General features: G+C 50.3%; 11 protein-coding genes across 11 annotated transcripts; 6 read left to right on the top strand and 5 right to left on the bottom strand.

The window, feature by feature from the left end:
* Nucleotides 1-220: 220 nt before the first annotated feature.
* On the top strand, nucleotides 221-2836 carry N7496_009984 (putative alpha-glucosidase; the record flags this gene model as incomplete). Its single annotated transcript, XM_056702897.1, has 2 exons — nucleotides 221-1804; nucleotides 1880-2836. The coding sequence occupies 2 exons, from the start codon at nucleotides 221-223 to the stop codon at nucleotides 2834-2836; spliced, it is 2541 nt and encodes an 846-aa protein (XP_056551897.1).
* Nucleotides 2837-3266: 430 nt separating this feature from the next.
* Nucleotides 3267-4470, bottom strand: N7496_009983 (mitochondrial 37S ribosomal protein uS2m; the record flags this gene model as incomplete). Its single annotated transcript, XM_056702896.1, has 3 exons — nucleotides 3267-4090; nucleotides 4168-4371; nucleotides 4440-4470. 3 exons carry the CDS (start codon nucleotides 4468-4470, stop codon nucleotides 3267-3269), a joined length of 1059 nt encoding a protein of 352 aa, XP_056551896.1.
* A 538-nt stretch (nucleotides 4471-5008) lies between these two features.
* Nucleotides 5009-5651, bottom strand: hel10 (putative high expression lethality protein Hel10; the record flags this gene model as incomplete). The annotated part of the gene is made up of 2 exons (XM_056702895.1): nucleotides 5009-5318; nucleotides 5383-5651. 2 exons carry the CDS (start codon nucleotides 5649-5651, stop codon nucleotides 5009-5011), a joined length of 579 nt encoding a protein of 192 aa, XP_056551895.1.
* A 2577-nt stretch (nucleotides 5652-8228) lies between these two features.
* Nucleotides 8229-9070, top strand: N7496_009981 (putative phosphoglycerate mutase family protein; the record flags this gene model as incomplete). Its single annotated transcript, XM_056702894.1, has 3 exons — nucleotides 8229-8454; nucleotides 8530-8752; nucleotides 8962-9070. 3 exons carry the CDS (start codon nucleotides 8229-8231, stop codon nucleotides 9068-9070), a joined length of 558 nt encoding a protein of 185 aa, XP_056551894.1.
* A 525-nt stretch (nucleotides 9071-9595) lies between these two features.
* Nucleotides 9596-9997, top strand: N7496_009980 (YjgF/Yer057p/UK114 family; the record flags this gene model as incomplete). The annotated part of the gene is made up of 1 exon (XM_056702893.1): nucleotides 9596-9997. One exon carries the CDS (start codon nucleotides 9596-9598, stop codon nucleotides 9995-9997), a length of 402 nt encoding a protein of 133 aa, XP_056551893.1.
* A 586-nt stretch (nucleotides 9998-10583) lies between these two features.
* On the bottom strand, nucleotides 10584-11691 carry N7496_009979 (Zn(II)2Cys6 transcription factor; the record flags this gene model as incomplete). The annotated part of the gene is made up of 2 exons (XM_056702892.1): nucleotides 10584-11546; nucleotides 11608-11691. The coding sequence occupies 2 exons, from the start codon at nucleotides 11689-11691 to the stop codon at nucleotides 10584-10586; spliced, it is 1047 nt and encodes a 348-aa protein (XP_056551892.1).
* A 993-nt stretch (nucleotides 11692-12684) lies between these two features.
* Nucleotides 12685-14088, top strand: N7496_009978 (heme-dependent oxidative N-demethylase family protein; the record flags this gene model as incomplete). The annotated part of the gene is made up of 4 exons (XM_056702891.1): nucleotides 12685-13195; nucleotides 13386-13576; nucleotides 13632-13704; nucleotides 13763-14088. The coding sequence occupies 4 exons, from the start codon at nucleotides 12685-12687 to the stop codon at nucleotides 14086-14088; spliced, it is 1101 nt and encodes a 366-aa protein (XP_056551891.1).
* A 42-nt stretch (nucleotides 14089-14130) lies between these two features.
* On the bottom strand, nucleotides 14131-14919 carry N7496_009977 (alpha/beta fold hydrolase; the record flags this gene model as incomplete). Its single annotated transcript, XM_056702890.1, has 1 exon — nucleotides 14131-14919. One exon carries the CDS (start codon nucleotides 14917-14919, stop codon nucleotides 14131-14133), a length of 789 nt encoding a protein of 262 aa, XP_056551890.1.
* Nucleotides 14920-15701: 782 nt separating this feature from the next.
* On the top strand, nucleotides 15702-17287 carry N7496_009976 (glycoside hydrolase family 15 protein; the record flags this gene model as incomplete). The annotated part of the gene is made up of 3 exons (XM_056702889.1): nucleotides 15702-15924; nucleotides 15974-16784; nucleotides 16837-17287. The coding sequence occupies 3 exons, from the start codon at nucleotides 15702-15704 to the stop codon at nucleotides 17285-17287; spliced, it is 1485 nt and encodes a 494-aa protein (XP_056551889.1).
* A 235-nt stretch (nucleotides 17288-17522) lies between these two features.
* Nucleotides 17523-18836, bottom strand: N7496_009975 (uncharacterized protein; the record flags this gene model as incomplete). Its single annotated transcript, XM_056702888.1, has 2 exons — nucleotides 17523-18146; nucleotides 18216-18836. The coding sequence occupies 2 exons, from the start codon at nucleotides 18834-18836 to the stop codon at nucleotides 17523-17525; spliced, it is 1245 nt and encodes a 414-aa protein (XP_056551888.1).
* A 2708-nt stretch (nucleotides 18837-21544) lies between these two features.
* On the top strand, nucleotides 21545-22801 carry N7496_009974 (AA9 family lytic polysaccharide monooxygenase; the record flags this gene model as incomplete). The annotated part of the gene is made up of 1 exon (XM_056702887.1): nucleotides 21545-22801. One exon carries the CDS (start codon nucleotides 21545-21547, stop codon nucleotides 22799-22801), a length of 1257 nt encoding a protein of 418 aa, XP_056551887.1.
* Between the last annotated feature and the right edge of the window lie 230 nt (nucleotides 22802-23031).

The following is a 23031-nucleotide window of genomic DNA, read 5'->3' as shown; positions in this document are numbered from 1 at the left end:
GTCTGGGGAGAGTCGCGTCGCATCTCGGAGATCAGCTCCGATCGCCGACTGTATACTTGCCCCACGCCTGCGAAGTTACTCCAACAATGAGACGCGGGGCGTGAGGGGACTCACGAGACTCGCCATTGCGCAGAATGTTACAAATAACATGGACTGCCGGGGGCTTTGCCTGATCTCAATTCATTCCTCGTGAAGTATCCTCACGAATCACATTTCCATTATGCCTCAAAGAGAGTTCTGCCCTAAGGGGTACCAACAAGTCGCCTCGAGCGCACAGAACGATGCTGCCGTGCATCTGCGCAGCTCCTCCGGCAAGACTGCCTTTGACTTCTCTTTCGAGGCCGTTCGCCAGAATCTCTTCCGGGTGACCTTCTCTTCTGCAGAGCGTCCAATTCCTCCCTACCCCAACGTCACCAAGCCCGAGACCGATCTCAAGGGACTGAATGTCTTTGCGAAGGAGGAAGGCTCTTCCAAGACCATCGACGTGGCCGGCGTCACCGCAAAGGTGGAATGGGAACAAACACCGGTCGTTTCTCTCTCCTGGACAGGCTCCGACAAGCCTCTGCACCGCGATCTGCCTCTGCGATCATACGTCGCCGATGGCCCCGGTGTTGCCTACTACTCGGTGCACGACCGCAATGCTCTCCACGTTGGCCTAGGCGAAAAGGCTGCGCCGATGGACCTCACTGGCCGCAACTTCCAGCTTACCGCTACCGACTGCTTCGGTTACGATGTCTACAAGACCGACCCTCTCTACAAGCACATCCCTCTCCTGATCAAGGCCACACCGGAAGGCTGTGTCGCTTTGTTCTCTACTACCCACGGTCGAGGCTCATGGTCTGTTGGTTCCGAGATTGATGGTCTTTGGGGTCATTTCAAGATCTACCGTCAGGACTATGGCGGTCTGGAGCAGTACATGATCGTTGGAAAGACCATCAAGGACGTTGTTCGCTCATACGCCGAACTGGTCGGTTTCCCACTGCTGGTTCCCCGTTGGGCCTACGGATACATCTCCGGTGGTTACAAGTACACCATGCTGGATGACGCTCACAAGGCTCTTATCGAGTTTGCCGAGAAGCTCCAAGAGCATGGCATTCCTTGCTCTGCTCACCAGATGTCGTCTGGTTACTCTATTGCTGCCGTGGAACCCAAGGTTCGCAATGTTTTCACCTGGAACAACGAGCGTTTCCCAGACCCCCAGGATTGGATTTCCAAAATGCACGAGCACGGTATTCGTCTCATCACCAACATCAAGCCATTCCTGTTGGCTTCTCACCCTGACTTCCAGCGTCTTATCGACGGCCGTGGATTCTTCACGGATCCCGAGACCGACAAGCCCGGGTACATGCGCCTGTGGAGCGCCGGTGGTGCCACTGGTGGTGATGGCTGCCACATTGATTTCACATCCGAGGTTGCTTTCAAGTGGTGGCACGACGGTGTCCAGAGCCTGAAGAAGGTTGGCATCGACGGCATGTGGAATGACAACAACGAGTACACTCTGCCTAGCGATGACTGGACTTTGGCTCTCGACGATGCGATGGTCAACAAGGACGCGAAGAAGGCTGCTGAAAACAGCGTCGGTCAATGGGGCCGTGCCCTTCACACAGAGCTTATGGGCAAGGCTTCGCATGATGGTCTGCTGGGCATGGAGCCCAACGTCCGGCCGTTCGTCCTTACTCGTAGCGCTACCCCCGGCACCATGCGCTACTGTGCCAGTACTTGGAGTGGTGATAATGTCACCAGCTGGGAGAACATGAAGGGTGCAAATGCTTTGTCCCTGAACGCCGGCATTTCCCTCCTACAGGTAAGCTACTCCTTCATCCATCCAGGAAAATGATTATCATTTGATCCATAGATAACTAACCACAATGCTATACAGTGCGAAGGACACGATATCGGCGGCTTCGAAGGCCCCCAACCCTCCCCCGAACTCCTCCTCCGCTGGATCCAACTAGGCTGCATGTCCACCCGTTTCGCAATCAACTGCTTCAAGACCTCCCCCGACAATAACGCCGTCGGCGAAGTCATCGAGCCCTTCATGTACCCCGAGATCACACACCTTGTCCGCGACGCCATCAAGCGCCGCTACGAGATCCTGCCTTACATCTACTCCCTCGGACTCGAGAGCCACAAGGACGCATCACCCGTGCAGCGCTGGGTGGGCTGGGGCTACGAGTCCGACCCGGAAGTCTGGAACAACAAGACCCTGAAGGAAGGCGAAGAGCAGTTCTGGCTGGGTGATTCCATCCTCGTCGGCGGCGTTTACCGTGCGGGCGTCACCAGTGCAAAGGTCTATCTTCCCCGTAAGGGTGGCGACGTCTTTGACTACGGCTTCGTCAACATGAACGCTCCTTACAACTACCTTGCCGCCGGCCAGTGGGTGGACATCGAGTCGCAGTGGTGCGAGAGCATCCCCCTTCTCGCCAAGGTCGGCGGTGCCATCCCCGTCGGCAAGGACGTGCATACCCGTGTTCTCGACGACGAGACTGCAGCCTCGCAGGGCGTCAAGGAGATCGACGACTACCGTGGTGTGGAAATCTTCCCGCCGCAGGGTAGCTCGCACGGCGCCGTGTTCAGCAACACCTGGTACGAGGATGATGGTATCTCGCAGCAACCCAAGACTGCGGTGTACACGCTCAGCTACAGCTCGACCGCGGAGACGGTCTTGGTGCACTTTGAGCGGGACGAGACCGCTGGCTTTGTGCCTGCGTGGAAGGAGTTGGATATCATCCTGCACAATGGCGATACTCGCCGTGTTGTCACTAGCTCGGGCCAGGAGATTGTTCACAAGGAGACTGATTCTCGGGGCCGGGCTGTCTACACTGTTAAGGCTTGAGTTTGTGGCCGTAGTCATGAATTTCTTTTGTATTATGAAAATCGTGGTTGGCAACCTTGGCTTGCCTGGGGCCATTGATGAATATAGACGGTCTAGGTATTGGGGTATATAGATGATTAGAATGAAACAATGATTTCAGCATAAGTATTGATTCCTCTACGAAGCCGTATACTAGATCTACACATGCCAGCGTACTCGAAAGAAGTGTACCTTCTAGGCCAAAGAATCATGATATGAGAAATTTAATATTCCAGGCCCAATCAAACATGCAAGAAATTAAGGCAGCAAAAAGTAACTTGTTAATACATGATGTGCTAACGCCCACAAGGCGAGGAATCATCTATACAATACAAGGCCAGGAACCCGACACACAAGACCCATCAGATACCTGCACCATAAACCCCTTCAACGCAAACTTCAGCCGCTAAGCTCAAGCCTGCTCAGCCTTGTCCAAATCCGAACCAGGCGGTGCCGAGCCCGTCAGGGGGTCCAGACGCAACTGGCGAGCCGTGATAGGCTCGTACGCGGTCTTACCCTCAGCAGCCATCTCCAAACGCCTCTTCTGACCAGCCTCACCAGCGCGGCCCAAGATACCAGCGATCAAAGAAGTGCCCTTGAGGGTATCATCGTTCGCGGGGATAGGGTACGTCACACGAGTAGGATCAGCATCGGTATCAATGATACCAATGGTAGGCACATTATTCAAGCCACACTCGTGCAACAAGACAACGTTCTCCAGTGGGTTCAGCACAACCACCAAATCCGGCTTCACGGACGGACGATCCGCCAGATCGGCCTTGAACTCGGGCAATTCCTGATCCATGGCATTAACGACCTTGGTCTCACAGTGACCCAGGATCTGCTGTCCATTCGTCAGGGAACCGGGAATCCACCGCTCGAAGATGTGGTAGCCCTTTGCCAGCTCGGCGGCTCGCACGACAGCGCGCTTCTGGCCCTTGCGGGTACCGGCGAAGAGGATGATACCACCGCGGGCGGCGACTTCCTCGACGACCTTCGCGGCGCGACGCAGGTATGCTGCCGTCACGTCTAGAGAGATGATGTGCACGCCCTCACGGATACCGAAGATGTACCGAGAGTTCTGCGGATTCCAGCGGGAGGTCGAGTGGCCCAGGTGTGTACCGGCCGCGAGCAGCATCTCGAGGGTGATGTCGGAGGGCTTGGGGGGATTGCGGATGAGATCTTCGGGGTCGTAGGATTCTTGCACGGAGGAACCGAGGTTGTTGAATGTGTGTCCTGGTAAAAAGGAATGTTGTTAGCTGTCTGGCCCTAGTTGTTTTTTCTCGGAGAAGGAGTGGGTGGGTGATGCTCACTCCGCTTCTCCAGTTCACCCCATTGCTGTCGGGGGTTGAGTTGTGCAATGTCCCTTGATGCCTGGACAACTTCATGAAGAGGGTTCTGCGCAGGAGTGGACGACTCCTTGGGGGGTGTTTGCACTGCCGTGTCGATGGGTGTCTCTGTAGAGAGGAATCGAGTGTAGGCCGGGGCCTGGCGGTTCAGGGCCAGCAATTGGCGGCCTGTAGGGAATTCAGGTGGTTAGATTACCATCTTGATATCACGAACAGTAAATTTCAGAAAGACTCACTCTGCCGCACACATAGTTTCCGTACAATCATGCTGGATGTGGTTGCTGAGTCGGAGCAAGAAGCGTGTTCAAGATTGCCCGTCCGCGCGAACTTTTGTCGGGCTTGGCAGATGGCCTGTCTTTTGGCCTTAGTGCCTGAGGCCCAAATCACGCTACGCTAGTCCCGTTCGGGTTGCGGGCGGGCGGTCGGATTCGGTGAGATCCCCCGCGTTCAAGTGGCGACTTGTCAAGTTGGTCATGCAGGGTAAGATGATTTACATTACTTTTTACACAGAGAGGCCGATCACCACGTTGGAATGATGCAATTCTGATTCTCCACTAGGAGGAATTTCTTGATAGCAATGCCAAACGATCATGGTACACATAGGAATTTAGGCATAGAGTGGGAAAAAAATAGGAAACATCGCAGAAAAGGATACAAGAACAATCCAGTGGAAGCGCAAAAGCCAGCCCATTCCCGTAAAAGACAAGAAAAGGAAATTCATAAGTATGTTGAGGTCATCACGATGAGAACAAGCGTTTCAAAGAAGACGGACGGAAAATGGATCTTGCAGAGAGAAGCGAGTTGTTTACTTCTTGAAGAAACCACCGAGCTGGTCCATCATGTTACCACCGCCGTTGTGGCTGGGAGGAGGACCGCCGTAGGGGCCACCGGGGCCACCGGGGCCGCCAGGGCCGTGATGACCGGGGCTAGAGTCGCGCTTGTGCTTCTTGATGGCATCCTCAGCGATACTGCCGATGATGGCTCCACCGATTGTTCCGAGGAAGCCGTGGTTGGCCTTGTGGCCGGCGAAACCACCGGCGGCACCGCCAGCGAGAGCGCCGGCAAGACCACGCTCGCCATCCTGAGCCTGGCCGGGAGCCTGCTGCTGATCATATCTATAATGAAAATGTTAGCGATGAGTCTCGAAAAAATGCTGAAAGTGGGGGGCAGAAAACATACCCGGAGCGGTTGTAGTCCTGGCCGTAACCCTGCTGCTGCTCGCCATACTGCTGCTGCTGGCCACCATACTGCTGCTGGGATCCAGAGTTGTTGTAGTAGTCGTTGGAAGAACCCTGGCCCTGCTGCTGCTGGTGCTGCTGCTGGCCGTAGGATTCCTGGCCGTAGCCGCCCTGCTGGCCGTAGCCCTGCTGACCGTAACCCTGGCCTTGCTGGCCGTAGCCCTGGCCCTGCTGGTTGTAGCCCTGGTTGTAATCGCCGTAGCCAGACATGATGATTATGTGTGAGGATGGGGAAGGTTGTAGAGATGGAGAGGATGGAAGATGGAAGAGTCGGGAGATAACTGAGATGGAGAGAAGGATGAGTTTGATGATGCGAGAGGGGTACGAGATGAGGAGGGGTCGTGGCCTTTTTATAAGTTTGGTACCGTCCCTCCGGTAATGGAGTCGATTACATTGAGGATACTTCTCCGTACCGAGTTCAGAGTGAGAAGAGTGGAGATCATAGGGTGCGATCACGTATCATGTTACTCTCGTACGTATATCTGTAATGCCAATCCAATAATGATCCGGAGCCACAGGGCTGACGGAACCGCCCCCACATGGTCGCAGAATTTACGGAACGACGAGGCGCAGCTCATCAGCCTCGCTCTGCTGTCCACTTTCGTCCTGGACCATGCCTACAGAGGACAGTACATAGTATCTCTCTCATTATTCTATTCAGAGATCCTCGGACAGAGCTGTAGAGCACCGCCACAGACGACTAAGCGGTGCATCCAACCCTTCACGGTAACAAGCCTGTGGCTATGCATACCATAAGGCTGAGCCACCTCCGTAGATTGCGGCCCGTACAGGTACCATACTACACTAACTCATAATAAAACCATGGGACAAGATATGAAGTGGTGGTAAATTCGTCACCCCGTTACCATACCATGCTTGGCCCCCCGAAAATAGCAGCAGCAGACTCATTTCCCCCTGCTCCTTACGGCCTTAACGGGATCTTCGGCTTACGGACTCTACATATTACATACTGTATACAGTATGTACCTCGTACCTACAGCACGATGAATCTTCCAGAAGCTCCGTGATCAAATCTCCCCCAAACCCGCAATCTCCATGGCTCTATGAATATTCACCATGGTTACCGTATTTGCCATCCCCAACGCCAAGATTCCGTCGTAGTGCGACTCCGCTCGGCACGCAACAAATTCATAATCCTCACTGCGAGTTATTCTCGCTGCCTAGTGGCGCTAAGCCCTGAGAATCCTCGTCCTCTTGGCTCGGTGTAACGCCCTCAGCCCTGTCGATTACTACAATAGGTTATATTGTGCACTTCGTGCATAGGCGGCAATCATCGATAATAATACCATACGATAACATACAATAGTTACGCCCCTCGCCAGGCTGGCACTGGCAGGCGCCCCCACTCCGACTTTTGATGGTGTGGTCGCTCCCAAAATCTCGCGGGGCCCAAGAGATTGTCGTAGCGACTGGCGGTAAGCGGCGGGAAAAAAAAAGAAAGAAAAAAAAAAAAAGGTTCGCATGCGCCGCTCGGATCTGCCGATGTGCCTGTATGACACCATCATCATCATCTGCCCCTCCTATCTAGAGATTGATTCTCTACGGCACTTTCGTTCCGTGATAGCCCTGGTGTCCTGTCCGAGTCATAATAAATAGTGCGGGCGCAGGCGCTATTATCAACAGCTCTTAGTAGAGTGTCCTGGAGAATTTTAACAAGCTCTGTCATAGATATCTCGAGAAGATGGCTGAGGAGTTCGAAGAACGGTACATCAAAATAAACTTCCCTGAGAACAATGAAGATCAGATGCCCGCGCCTGTCACATGGCTCGACTGAGATGTCCCCGTCTTGATGGGCCTGATGACCGTGTTTGACTCGGACAAAGCTGTGGCTTTGGTGTCGAGGTCTGCTTTTTGATCTATTGATCGCACCGATAATGTTGTGGTGCGACGGAGTTGAAACACAGTATCCCCCGCCGTGTTGTTTTCGGCCTTGTGTCTAAGGTTAGGTTACTATGGGATTTAACTTTCTCTCGGATGCTGCTTATTGTCTTGTAAACTCTGTACCTCATTCCCGTGTTCTTCAATATATATCTGCTCATCGTCATAGCCCATGAACCAAACTCCAGAATACTTAGGTTTGATGAGCTTGAATCCCTTTAAATCTAATTTAACTCGGACCCTGTAGAGTAGACATGATAGCCCACGCCCGGTAGTAAATATTTTAAACTCGCACCCTAAGTACCTGCAACCCCCAAGGTCCTTCTTGCTCACCTCGATTTCCATTCTCCACCCACCCCTCCTAACGCGGAAGATCAGATCGCCACTTTTTGTAAGGCAATCACAAAATAAATCCATGCGATCGACAACAACCACAGTGAAAAGCCCAAGCAAATCCATGCGGGCTTTAGAAAGCTCCAATCAAATCGCACATGCATCCATCCCGTTAAGATCGGACGAACCCTCCCGTGCACCTCGTCACCCGCCGATGGAGCCCTCTACCCAAATCCAAAGTCCACCTGGAGCGCGGCTTCTCGATGTGGTGGACGGGCATTGCACAGAATGAACCTGCTGATCCACTTCGCGCCTTCTCTTTTTTCTTTTGGTGTAGACCTTCCTTACTGACCGTGTGCCGTGATGGGTCGAATCACGGCGTGTTTAGCTAGATGTATAAAGCGAGGGCGGATCGGCGGAGAAAAGATGACGTCCACCTGCTTCTCCTCGCTAAGGTCATTATATGAGATTGGGACCCTCATATAATCTGACCTCCTCTGCTTTATTTTTCAACGCGTGGATTCTGCTTATTATTGATTCTTTACTTTCCTCAAGATGTTGTTGCGTTCAGCGTTCGCATATGGTTTCTTCTGCTTGGCTGCCGTGTCAGCCAGGAGTCCCCCCAAAGTCTATATCATTCGGCATGGAGAGAAGCCACCAAACCGGGATGATCATGGGTTGACATTGGATGGGATCAAGCGATCTCAGTGTCTGCGGGATATCTTTGGTAGAGACTCGGGCTACGATATTGGTCATATCATGGCACCGACAGTCAAGTGGAGTGAGTCGCACAATATCTACTGGACAGTCATGGCATGGTTGAAAAGAACTGATGGACTAATATCCTATTTTACAGACGGAGAGCACAGACGAGCATATATGACCGTCCTCCCTCTCGCCAATGACCTCGGTCTCGAAGTCGACGCCCACTGCTCGCGCAAAGATACCCAATGTGTGGCCGATACAATCCAGTCCTACGATGGACCTGGAAACATCTTGATTTCCTGGCGACACAAGAACATGGGGCAGATTCAGGAGCACCTGGGCTCTCATGATCCGCTCGAGTATCCGGAAGATCGGTATGTGATTTTTTGATTGTTGGGATTCTACTTTTTTTTTATTTTGTGGAGTCATCGCTCCATAATATGCGACTAGCGTCGGAGCTATCGGCTTCGTGATCAGCACACTTTTTCCTTCTTCAGCCGCCTAGCGCTTCTTGGCCTTGAAACTCATCCTTGGGATTTTGAAAATTTTGAATAAGTTACAGAGCAGATACTGACTTTGTTAGATTTGACCTCATTTGGACGATTCCATTCCCATACGAGGAGGTCACTGATATAGAAAGCGAATTTTGTCCGGGTCTTGACTCTCGCCCGGCGCTTGTTGCGCAGCATTGAATCGGGAAGCACTGGATTCTGTTTTGATGCTGGTACTTTGGTACAAAGAACCACTCCACATGATGTTTAGCTATCCGCATACAAGCAATGCAGTCGGCTGGTACCTTTCTGTCCTGCATGAATCCACTCAAGAAGATGCCCCAACAGAAAGTATAGATCTATGCGGGGTAAAGGCCTTGGCCTTACCTAGTAGGGCCAGGGGTCCAGTGGGGTGTAAAGTTGTAGGATATACCGAGGGTACTCAGGATGATCCATATCTTTGTCTCATAGTCCATGTCTTGGTAAACTTCCCGATCCGGACAAGAGTTGGGCAAACCCTGCCGGCAGGCGCGAGTCAATTGGACCAACTTTAAACATGCAACCTTACAATTCGGGAAAGTATTTAGGCCAGGCAAAAAAATGTCCTGAGATTTCTTTAGACGAACTACTCCTCGGACTAATAAATATGAACAAGAGGCCCGATGCCTCCCAGGACTTCACTTTCAGACTCATTTCATTAGCCCAAGTTTATCCCCGGTCTCTGCCATGACTACTATGCAATTCTTCAACTACCCCGGAACTGAGGCCAACTCGGAATCCTTCCACTACTCCCAAGCCGTCAAAATCGGTACAATGGTGAAAACATCCGGTCAAGGCGGCTGGGACGAGAGCGGAAAAATCACGCCCGATGCCGAGAAACAAGTCGCCATCGCCTTCGAGAACGTCGAAAAGGCCCTGAAAGACGTTGATCCACGGTTGTCGTGGGAGAATGTCTATGCTGTGCGAAGCTATCATATAAACATGGAGGAGACATTCGATATAGTCACCGGGAATTTTAAAAGGGTCCTTCCAGACCACCGTCCGATTTGGACTTGCGTCGAGATTGGAAAATTGGGCATTGATGGGATGGTAATTGAGATTGAGGTGGAAGCTTATTGTCCATTCTAGGGACTGTCGTGGATTACTGCACGGAGGCACTCGGTGATCCCTTGCTAAAGGGGTTCTCTTGTACATAATACAGCCAAATTTGACGGCTGGAGATTGAGATCAACATATATGGTAACGGAATCTATCGCTCCATGATTTACTCCCTACTTATTACTTAGCGTCGCGTTAGTATCTCAATGTTGACGTGCGAAGTAAAGATCTCAAAAATGTAATCGCGGGGAAAGATAAAGGTGCTTGTAGTAGATGAATGACTGGGAGAAACAGAAGGGGTTTATGATCATACCGAAAAAGGTAGGTTTTTGGGCAATGGTAGATTGAGAAACTTAGTTGGGGGACATGTAGGATGGTGAGTGACGAAGGCAATGTACCCCGCATCTCTTGGTTTTTGAATCGAGGGATACTGGTCGGAGGGGCAGCATGGGAATAGTGACCATGGAATACGATTGGCTGGGGAAAGCTAGGCCGAGCATGTGCGTAAAGCTCGGATCTGGGAGAATTACAGAGTCGCAGTGACAATTTTTCTCATCCAGAGCATCATTTTGTTTGATGAGACTGAGTAGTAACATGGTAAAACGCTTGAAGAGATCTATAATACTAGAACATCCCTCCCCAAAGAAGTAAACAAGTCTGCCCATGTGCCATCCTGCTTCTCAGATTTCCAGAGATCTTCCAAGGCAGCACGGATACTCAACAGAGAACTGAACCGAATCGTACGATAGATGCAGTCAATCTTACCAAGGATATCCGTTTGATGATCTGCAGTGAAGGAATGAGCACCGACAACGTAGACAGGAAAGATGAGACAATTATGTGCCTTGGAGGAGCTGCTGATGGCGTTGATACAGCCCATGCAGAAGTTAACATGTTGCTGGACCAGATGATGTCTCGGAGGAAGTCCACAGACTGCCCGGTATAGATATATCAATGCGCTATGTTGGAATGCCCTGGTGAACGTGATTGTCTGGTTCACTCGTTCGAGTTCGCCCCGGGAAACAGTATCCTCCTCCGGACAGTCAAAATGATCTAGATTCAAGACTTGGAAGGATGGTTGAAGGCATCTCTCAAAATCTCGGACCTTTTCGATATCAAGTTCCTCATCCCCATTCAGTATTGAGTGTCGATAGAACGCTAGCTGTGCCATGGTGCGGAACACGGCTGCTAGAGTGATCCCGTATGTCTGTTTCTCCCACCAAACGGGGCCACGCTCTATATCGAGCCAAATACTTGCGGGGAAACATGGAGGTCGATCATCAAGTAAAGCTCGGGTAAGATCCGTTGACGCGAACTCTGATAGCAACATGTGTGGAATCTCCTTTTCACTCTCATCGAGTAGCGCACTGAACCCGCCTAACTGCTCCACGATAGCACGCACTCCGACCTGGTGACTTGTCGTAGATGCCGACTGCTCTGTACAATCTATGTAGCCATCTAGAAAGTATAGCAGCAAAACGGCGACGAGAACCCGCGAAAGTGACTCGTTTTTCGACAGACATTCCCGTAGTTGCTTTCGAACCGATCCCAGGCAGTTTGATCGCTTATCACTGATAATCTGCTGATGGATAAGACTATTATCCTGCCGTAAAAGTCGATGAGCCTCTGCTAGCTCACACATAGCCAGCAGAACGGGCTCTGATTCTAGGGCGAGTGAAATCGGTGGTGGACATGGTTGCGTCGCTGTCGACAGCAATGGCCATAGTGCTGCTTGGAAGTAGTCGAGGGCTTTCAGTTCCCCCGAGGCTAGGCTAGTGCTATCGAATACTTGTTTGGGTAGGCTTAGTCTTGGAGGAGACGCGGGCGTCTGGTAGGAGATTGGGGCGGCTTTGGTGGGACGTGAATTCCAGCGGACAAGAATCTTATCGAAGCTGCATTTGGCTCCGGAGAGAATACAGCGACGGCATCGTGGTTGACTTAGGTCGCATTTCACGCGGCGCTGTTTACATGGCCAGCAGGACCCCTGAACTGTTCTTTGGCGCTTTGAGGGCATCTCTTCACAACTGCTGTACGTTATGTGTAGAGCAAACTTTGTTGAGGGCGACGACACCTTTAGACGTAGTAGGGGGAACCGATTGAGAGACAGAGTTAGAGAGTGCTGTGAGGGAAGATTAGAGCAGAGTAAGATAGGCTCAGAAGACTGGATCAAGCTTGGCAATAGGCTTGTTAGGAGCGGCTGCTGATAAGGACTGGAGACCCGAGGTATAACTGGCGATGTCTCGAGAAAGGTTGCAGCATCTCGCAGACTCCTTCTTTTATAAATGGGTTCCGCTATTTCTCACTCCTTTGGACTCATATGCCGACAAGAGCTCCGAATTGCCATTTTTCTGGCAAGACCAAGTCACTGACGAATCTTAAGAAGTGTGGGTTGGCTTCTTTGTGGGAAATGCGGGGAAATCGCCTAGGGGACTCAAGGCTCTTATCAGTCGTCCCGAGCATCCAACACTAAAGTGCCGACTCGCAAGCCAAAAGGCTATTTATCCTGCCGAGTCTGGTTAGTGGCTTGTCATGGCCAGAAAAGTTACCAAAAGTGGCCTAGGTTGATTAAAGAGTTGGTGCAGGGACCAAGTAACAGCCCAAAAGATGGTAAAGTAGTCTATCTATGACTTCTTTATTTAAAGGGTTCGTAGCTTGCCATGACTGAAGTTTTACAATTCAGCAAGCGCGCCCAGTTGCTTTTCTCGGGAATCTCAACAATGATCTCTACCGGAGGGTTTGCAGTGCCTTCAGGGCCCTTGTCCATTTTAGGCTTCATTTTCTCGGTGGTTACTTGGCTGTTTATAAGGTGGCCATTCCATTCCAAAGCACGAAACATTGTCATAAAAGACAAAAGAGACGAAAAACTGTTCGTCACTCCTCTGCCTACTCTGGTGACCGATGACCCTTTGAGTACCTCTCCCAAACTATATCGTCCATTCAGGCATGGCCCGAATTTCATCACAATGGGCATTCGCAAACTTAGCTGGGACAATTGGATTGAAATGGACTCGTATTTCCTTCGATATCATGACATGAAGGCATCAGAATTGAATAAGGACTTCAATTCTCACGTAAAGTATGTCGATAATCCGACAACAAAAGATGCTTGCTTCGAGCTTTATGAAGAGTTGGTCCGATATTTGACGCATCGGTACCCCAAGATCTACCGCTGGGAGGGAGACAAGGTGCATAACAGTCTGACGAAAGAGATATTTGCTTTCCCAGCATGTATGTCGGGTCTTCTTTTCTTTCATTGAGCTTGATTGGAGAAGCTAAATGGATGTGCCATATAGCAACTCCAGATGAGGCGCTGGCAACTTCAGCTCTTTTGGTTCAGGACGATTTGGTGATCATGGTCGAGAATGACGGCAAGTCCCATCGCAATGAGTCACATATATCAGGATCTGACTAGTCATAGATGGGCATTATCATCTTGATGCCGCTGCAGTATGCCTTCCTGGCTTCTGGCGTCTTAAAGAAAAGTTCCGCATGTCACTCGACACACTGCACTTCGAGGCGGGCGTTCCTCACTATGCTGCTAAGCTTCAAAAGTCAATGAATCGATTCTTCCAGAATCTCACACCTGACAAGCCAGTGGAAAGGAACAATGTATGACACCAGCCCTTTGCCATATGGTTTGCTACAATGCTCACAGTCTCGCTAGTTTTTCATTCAGCTTGACGACGGGCTCCATTGGTCACATCGCATGGGTGACCAAGCAGGCACAGAAGTTGCATGTAAGTCATTAGTTTGAAGAAGACATAAATAATGTACTAATCAACACGGTTTACATAGCATGGGCTACGGCAAATAGCAACGATCTCTCCATTGATGAAATACACTTCCGCTCCGAGCGACAGACTCTTCGTCGACTACCGCGCTCTAAGGCTGTGATATTTACGGTTCGCACATATTTTGAGCCAGTAACACGGATCGCTCAGGAGCCGCATATCCCCGGTCGCCTGGCAGAAGCTATTCGGAACTGGGATGAGACTGTGTCCTTCTATAAGGGAAAGTCCCATTGGGACAAGATACTGCTCCCATATTTGGATGAGCAGGATCGACTTCAGAAAGAGCGAGGAGTTGTGGAGCAAAATGAGGAGGTTTTATTTCCTTATTAAACATTAATTGTAAATCACGCAATAAGAACAGTATTTATGACGCTATTCTAGAAATTTGTTCACGACCTCAAGAAATTCGTTCGGTTTGGAAGAGAAGACGACATGTCCGGCATCAAAAAGCTCGAGTTGCGATCCTGGAATAGACTTTTGAACAAGATGTGCATTCTCAACTGGGACGATATCTTTAGTTCCCCATATGATTAAAGTAGGCACACGTATAGCCTTTGCCTCACTTCGAAGATCATGGCGTTTGTCAAGAAAGCTTCGCCACATAGCGGCCGCGACCGAAGCTCCCTCCCATGTCCTCGCTCGTGATGCCGCCTTTTGCAAGATTGCTGTATCGCTTGGTGTCTGTGGTTTCATATACGCCGGAATCATATGGGGCAGTGCGACGCGTGATACTGTAGGAAAGCCAAGGAGATAACAGAATGTGCGAATAAAAACATTCCAGAGGGGGAAACCGCCCGTATTCACTAGGATGAGGGACTGAACACGATCTGGGTGTGTGATGGCAAGTCTTGCGGCCGCAAAACCACCCACCGAGTTGCCGATGATGATGGCAGGTGGTAGATCAAGAGCTGTTACGAAGTCCTCGAGGACCTCTGCCATCAAGACCGCGCTCGGATCTCGTGATTTGGTCGTGGTTTCTCGCGAGGCCCCATGCCAAGGCCAGTCAAGTGTTATTGTTTGAAACCGATCGGCTAGTTGAAACACGATCGGGTCAAAATCATGGCTATCGTGTAGCGAAGCGTGCAACATTAGCAAGGGGCGGCCCTCTCCAAGAATGGTATAGGACACATCCCCAGCCCGAGTTGCTACCGAAGCTGTCATGTCGGTCTTTGGACTCCGTTCACCCTAATGGAATAAAGCAGAGAAGCGAAGTCAACTGGGCAGTTATGACACAAACATATATGCTTCGCCCTCGGATCAGCGCGGCGCTTTTTGGAGAGAAATACGAGAATACGAGGTTCTTAGAGTGTCAGCATGCGATATGGCCACTCCGTGTAGTATTATTCGATTATTCGAAGTTCTGGTTGGACTAAGGAACTCTAATCTGACTCGAGTCGATGGATACGAGATCACTCTGCCGGATCTTATGCTGGCATAAATTAATATATTTATTTTGACTGGTCAAGGCGACAAGAAGTGACACGAGGACTATCCGGGCAATCCGTTCACGTCATCGTATAAGGGAAAGAAGTGTCCTGAAACAAAAGACGGCCATTTGTCGGACTGTGCTTTACTCGGTTCGGGATCTTCCGTGTCGATCCCGATGGACTCCGTGGCTTGTTAGCCAAGACACGCCAGCCGATCCACCGCGATCATCATTCTAATTGTACTACATATACGCGGACCAAAGCTGGCCCGTCTGCCAATGGTTCATTCGGCTGCTTTGCTTCGTGATCGGCCTTCCTAATCTCCGGCCGATCGGCCCGAACCCTGGAGGATCAACATGATATGATCAAATCACAAAGACGATAGAGAGTGGTGTCTCATATGCCCAGGACCACGCTGAAGATGCAAGGGATCAAAATCACTTCTTGAGTGCATACATAAAGGTTGAACGTATCCGACAAAGCTGCTAAGAACCAAATCAGTATATCCGATTCAAAATGGTTTGCCTCGATATCTTTACGCTGGCCTTGCTAGCACCTACAGTTGCATCTTCAGCTCTGCACCCGTCCCGTCGCCAGTCGAGCGTAAGTGGATTTATCCAGACGGAGTCGACAGTTTCCCTTCAAGGTGTACTCAACAACATCGGAGCGAATGGTAGTGGAGCAGCCGGGGCTTCTTCTGGCATTGTTGTGGCATCTCCCTCCAAGTCCAACCCAGACTGTTAGTGCCCACTAAAGCTATTTCCATCACATATATTGACGATAATCAGACTTTTATACCTGGACTCGAGATGCAGCATTGACCGTGACCATGCTTGTTGACCGTCTTATTGCGGGAGGCAGCTCACTGGAGTCCGTGATCCAGCAATACATTACTGCACAAGCCACGCTTCAGACTGTCTCTAACCCCTCTGGAAGCTTGTCTGATGGCTCAGGCCTAGCAGAGCCTAAGTTCAATGTTGATGAGACTGCATTTACAGGCTCTTGGGGTCGTCCTCAGCGGGATGGACCTGCTCTGCGGGCAACGGCTCTCATTGACTACGGCAACTACTTGATTTCCAAGGGAAAGGAGTCGGTTGCCAAGTCGAATATCTGGCCAATCGTATCCAACGACCTGAACTACGTGGCTCAGTACTGGAATCAAACTGGATATGATCTCTGGGAGGAAGTCCAGGGGTCCTCTTTCTTCACGGTGGCTGCTCAACACCGTGCGTTGGTGGAAGGAAGCACTTTCGCCCAGGCTCTGGGAGAAACTTGCGACGGCTGTAATTCCCAGGCTCCTCAGCTCTTGTGTTTCCTTCAAGACTTCTGGAATGGCACAGCAGTTATCTCCAACTTGGCGAACAATGGACGATCGGGTCTGGATGCAAACTCTTTAATTAGCTCGATCCACACTTTTGACCCCAGTGCTTCCTGCGACGACGCTACATTCCAGCCGTGTTCACCCCGCGCGCTTTCCAACCATAAGCTTGTCGTCGACTCTTTCCGTTCCATCTACACCATCAACAGTGGCAACAAGGCCGGGTCCGCTGCTGCGGTTGGGCGTTATCCCGAAGACACCTATCAAGGCGGCAACCCATGGTATTTATAGAGCCCCATTTCACATCGACCAGTAGAGCTAATATGTCTCTAGGTATCTGGCAACGCTTGCAGCCGCTGAGCAGCTCTACGATGCACTTTACCAGTGGAAAACTCAGGGATCTCTGTCAATCACACAGACAAGCCTCCCGTTCTTCCAAGACCTTGTGTCTTCTGCTGCAGTCGGTAACTACTCAAGCTCATCATCCACCTACTCGTCTATCACGAGTGCCGTTCAGGGATATGCAGATGGGTTCGTGTCAATCGTTCAGCAATATACCCCCAGCAACGGATCTTTGGCTGAGCAGTTCACCCGTGACAATGGTACGCCGACTTCAGCAGGCGACCTGACCTGGTCCTATGCCGCTTTTCTGACTGCCGCATCTCGGCGCAATGGAACTGTGCCTTCCAGCTGGGGAGCCTCCAGTGCCAACACTGTTCCTAATCAGTGCCAGGGTGGCTCGGCTACTGGATCATACGCGACTCCGAGCGTCGGTTCATGGTAGATGGAAGGGTCTTCGACTATGGAAAAGGGATGCAAAAATATGACAGCACCAAGCATACAGGTCGTGATGGGTCCGTAGAAGCGGTCACAATTTAGTTTTAGTCGGCACGATGGCTACAGTGGTTTCCTTGTAGCTGATTTCAAATGCCGAGGTATGCGTATGTACATGTTTGGTTCGAATATGATTATAAATTATCCCTATCAACCTTCCCGCCTCAGAATAGCCATGTGACAAATCAAAAAGCAGGCTCTCGTGTCACCGTAATTGTTGTATGCTGGTACACTTGAGAAACAGGTGCGAGTTCAATCCCTTCTTTGGGAACAATCGCATCGGTAGAGGATCCCCTCTGGTAAGTCGTGCAGACTGTAGAGACTGGACCCTGGTTTTCTGACTTCATTGAGTATATATTTCCTTGCTTTGACTTCTTGTGCCCACTTTTGGAGAGGTCATGGTACCCATCATCTCTTTTAGTTCTCGTCTCGGAATCCAAGACGATACTCTTTCGAGTCAGAGTGTATTGAAGAGTATCGCAGAATCCGGAAAGCGTCATGAGGGCGCCTGCAACACAAAAGTATGCAACGCTCGGGCTGTGTCCACTCACAGAGGCCATCCGACCAGCGGATAGCGGTAGCGTCAACACGATGTACACGATGGGATAGAGGACCATATAGGACACGACTCGTTTGAGGCGGCGAACACTTTCGGTATAGCTTTGCCCAAGGATTGCTGACTGCGACATCCGGCGTCGTAGCTGGAAGAACATGATGGCGTAGAGAACGAGGTTGAAAAATTGAGCAGCAAAGATCCAGAAATAATGTGTCCAGAGGCGGAGCGATGGGTGTTGCGTGGTCATCCAACACTGTCAGAGTAGAGAAAAGTCAGCCATGCTGCCTAATTACGGCAAATATGAAGATTTTTCAGTACATACCCAGGCCACGGAAGGCATCCAAACGTGTGGACCAACAAGTGCAATTGGGATAATGACTAGGATTACCCCAAAGATCCATAACCCAACCACGATGGCCACAAATGTACGATGACTGAGCTGACGACCCATTGTTACTTGCATAAAGGTATGCAAAGCAATTGCGAGTACAAACAATCCGCTCATGGGATCACCAATCTGCAACCAAATTCCTTGCAAGAAGCATGCTGGGTCCTCTGCATGTAAAGAGTTCTTGGCAATCCATTTCAAACTCACAATGAACCCCAGGCCCTGAATGAAGTCGGCTAGCGCCAAATTGTACATGAGAACGACATATTGATTGTAGCCAATATAGCGCTTATAGTACTTTTTCCAGAAGATAAAGCGATAAGTGAAGAAGCATAGCAAGCTCAATGTGGATATCAGAGAGACACTTGCCAACGCCGAGACCACAATCAAGCCCGTTCGTTGCAGCGAAGGCAGCGGATCGATTATCCATGAGCCAGCTGCGGAGTTAGGCGAGTTTGCTGCCACATCTGCTGAGGTGTCCCAGCGAGGCTGAAGTGGTTTGTATGAAGAAGGGGCTTCCGGCGCCAACAGCCACTGTATCGCTAAGGTCAACATGACGCTGACGGTGACTCGCCCAAAAAGATGAAGTTAAGTCACAAGTAAGCGTAGGGCAAGAGAACCCCAATTTCTTATCTATGAACATCGAAAATCTCTCATGGAAGGACCTGCCCCTGAGCAAAGACGTTCAACCTGATGCCCCGCTCTCGACATTTTGGCAACTTCAGAGCGAAGTCCATGGCTATAGGCTCGCCTCGTGGGACTTGAACCTAATTACTACTAACCATATACGAAAAGGACCCTGCTGCCTTCTTCTCAAGTTCTCATAACTCCGCGGGCCCCGCTTATGGAGACAAATCCGGCCACTAGCCTCAGGGGAAAGCTTATGTCCTTGATTGCTCTCCAAAAGTCCACAAAAAATTTGCCATCGTGCGCAATGACCATGGACTAGCGAAGGACGAGTCTTTCTCGTCCGAAAAATGGAAAGGGGTGTTGCAGTCGAGAATATTAGTTCGGTTCATCATTGACTAACAAGAGTTTTCTTGGGTCTGGGTTCTGAAACAAGAAATAGCTATCTCACTTTGGCTAAAACATAACACACCGTCAACCTTTGGTTCAACTCAATTCGATAGCTCACAGCATGACCTTAAAAGCTTGCTGGTGGCGATGGTGATGGGCTCGACGATCGGTTCATTCGGGTGGCGATGAGTTTTGGGGACACCTTTTACTCCACCCTGCTAACGGTTGAGGCAACCGATCGACGCGATCATTAAAACCTACCCCAATACCGTGGCGGCTAATGTCCTGTGATAGAAGCCCTCCCGCGCCCGTGGTGCATCCACCCTTTCATTGTTATCGGGCTAGGATTAGCCTAATCTCCATTGTCAGCCGTGCCTTTTCTGTATATCGTGCTAGCCTTCTGCTTTAGCTCCTTTTTTCGTCAGACTGGTCTGACTGTACCATCCAAATCCACTCCTACTGTAGCATCAACAGATTGCGCTAGCTGAAAAATCTCTGATATGGGTCAAGAGTGGTTTGACTGGTTTCGAGTGCAAGCTGACCTCACAAAGATAGTTGTATAATTTTCTCGCAGATGGAAGCATGGTATATATTTCACACAGAACTGATGCTAAAATCTGGCATAATCCGGTTCGACCCGGCGTTTGCTGTTCATCCTTACCCCCTCCATGTTACCATGTATAAAATTCTGAACCCAATGATGACTCCGTTACTAGTACAATAGTTAACTGACTGTAACTAGAAGCTTACCAACCTTAAGGGTCACTCTTGCTTACTTAGGATCATCTGCCCACCTGGGCAGGATATTCGGGTTGTTGTGAGGCTAACGCTAAGTGTTCCGTGGCTCCGTGCTGACTAGCGGCTCAACTACGCCTCCTTGTTATGCTTTTACTAAGTATCTATACGTATAGAATCTTGATACTAACTTCTAGAATAGGACGTTGAAAGATTCTCCAATTGTTCACTGACGAGAATGACAGTCTAAAATACAAAAGCAGTGTAGAGCTGTTGCGCTTCCGTATTGGAGGGCGTATGTATCCATATCCATGAATGATGAGAGTAGCTGTCGGCGGAAATATATACTTCATCCTTATTTGGTACCTATCAGGTTGGTATATCTCTTCACTCCCGCACGTCCCAGGTACACCTAGGTTTTACTCAGCTTTATGAGCTATTCGCAAGAATCCATCCCCAACAATGGATTCTCTTCTCTTGCCCTCGCTTGTTGTTGCCCTCTCTTATGCCAAGGCCAAGGTCGGTGGGGCTGGCCGGCAGCACCGAGTCCTGAGATTTGCCGTGACGGCAACACCCGTTCGGGGACCATTTAGTTGGGCGTCTAGGTATGGAAATCAAGCTTGATGCACAACCTGCTGGTCAATTTAAATGAGACCTTCATTCCTGATTCAATGGAGAACACGTCAGTTTGTATATGCCGAGAGTTGATGTACCGAAATTGAGTCATGACTCCCCACATCATTAATCGTGGTTCCCCCGATCGCTGGTCTCGCTTAGTTTTTGGCGCGTTTCAAGATCTCGGTACTTGCGGCGAACTCCATGCCACCAATTAATCTCAGACGCGAACTAGCTCGATTCAAGCCTTGTGTTCCTGACGAATAGAGGATTATGACAGAATTAGCTATCCCGATTAATACACGGAAGGATGTGAGTGTTTCGCATTTTTAGCACTGAACCGAACTCAAGAAGCGCATGGATATGCGATCCTCATAGTACATCTGCCTTGTTCTAGATGGAAAACATCTGTGCTTTTTACCAGGCTTAGATTAGACTAAACAGAACAATAGATATGTGACAGCGAGATCTACATAGTAAGTTCCCTGCTATCGAAGAGTACGCGGTAGCCACAGGAAGTTATGAAACACACTATGCAAGGCGAAATTGACGGCTGATGCCGCCATAACCAAATGATATCTCGATCACGATCCCCAGTGTACACAGTCGAGGACCTTTAATTTCCCTGTACTCTAATTGTCGCTCGTGGCTAATACTAGCGCAGATGGGCTCTAAAAAAGCTCTGCATTACCGAGAGTGGTCGGATAGGAAGAGTTCAACTGAAAAGCCTTAAATAGACGCATCTTCCCTTGACTTTGAGCTCCTCAGGACAAAAAGTCGTTTCGATTTGCTTCCCACACCTTCGCTTCTTTGGACTTCATTGACTGAAGTCCTTTTCCATTCTTTGCTCTCTTTCAAACCCAATTCCGCTGTGCGTGATTTGACTACTTTTGACCATGTCTCTCTCCAAGACTGCAAGTGTTCTCCTTGCTTCGGCTGCGCTGGTCGCAGGCCACGGATATGTCACGAGTATTGACGTGGACGGCACGACTTATGGAGGCTATCTGATTGATACCTACTACTATGAGTCCGATCCTCCCGAGCTGATTGCTTGGTCCACCACCGCTACCGACGACGGCTATGTCGCTCCTACTGCATATGACAACTCCAGCATCATCTGTCACCGTGGTTCGGCACCGGCAGTTCTCTCTGCTCCTGTTGCCCCAGGTGGCTCTGTCAAATTGACCTGGAGCACTTGGCCTGATGATCACCACGGTCCCGTCATCACCTACATGGCAAACTGCAACGGCAACTGCTCCGACGTGGATAAGACCACCCTGGAATTCTTCAAAATTGATGCCGGTGGTTTGATCGATGATACTACAGTTCCTGGAACCTGGGCTTCCGATGAGCTCATCGAAGATAGCTATAGTCGCACTGTCACCATTCCCACCGATATTGCGGCCGGTGATTATGTTCTTCGCCACGAGATTATCGCTCTGCACGGTGCTGAGGACCTAGATGGAGCTCAGAACTACCCTCAGTGCATCAACCTCAAGGTTACTGGCAGCGGTACTGCAACTCCCAGTGGCACCCTCGGTACCGCACTGTACAAGGATACTGATCCCGGTATCTACGTCGACATCTGGAACACTCTCAGCACTTATATCATTCCCGGACCTACTTTGTATACCGCTGGAAGTACTGCCACAGCTACCAGTGCCGCGACTACCAGTGCTGCTACTTCTAGTGCTACCACTACTAGCGCTGCCACCAGTGTTACCAGCGACGCTGCAGACACTACAAGCTCCGCTGCCGAGACTACCCTCGCATCCCAGACCACCCTTGCTACTACTTCCCGAGCCGAGCCCACTGGCCAAGCTCAGCCTAACCACCCTGAGCGCCCCGTCGCCGGTGGTGCTTTCTCCAGCGCTTCTGATGCTGCCGCCACTACTACCACCTCTTCTAGCTCAGCCGCTACGACCTCGGGTGTTCTCAGCGGTGCTTGCAGCCAGGAGGACTACTGGTACTGCAATGGTGGAACCGCTTTCCAGCGCTGCGTTAATGGCGAGTGGGATGCTTCTCAGAGCATGGCTGAGGGCACCGAGTGCACTGCTGGTATCTCTGAGACCTTGACTATCTCTGCTTCTTCTAAGAGACGCCGGGAGGTTGCTCACCTGCGCCGCCACCATGTTCGCCTTGATCTCGAGTAGAAAGCAGTGAGAATTTAATCACGGATATTCTATCTACACTTGGGTCGTTGGAGATCTGATGGCCGTTGGCATGTTGAGGGTGACAATTTCCCCCGTTATCGAGATGTTTGTATAGATACGCAATGAAGTGATGTTCAGCGATTTTCAACCCAAAATTATACCTAAATACCTTTGCTTGAGATTAAACCATACTACAAAGGCTTTCTGTTTTCTAAAAATACATTCTTGAA

The sequence above is a fragment of the Penicillium cataractarum genome, assembly GCF_028827025.1.
Source record: "Penicillium cataractarum strain IBT 29864 chromosome Unknown utg000008l, whole genome shotgun sequence".
Lineage (NCBI taxonomy): Eukaryota > Fungi > Ascomycota > Eurotiomycetes > Eurotiales > Aspergillaceae > Penicillium > Penicillium cataractarum.
The sequence above is the reverse complement of the archived record's forward strand: the minus strand, read 5'-3'. Positions and strand labels throughout refer to the sequence as shown.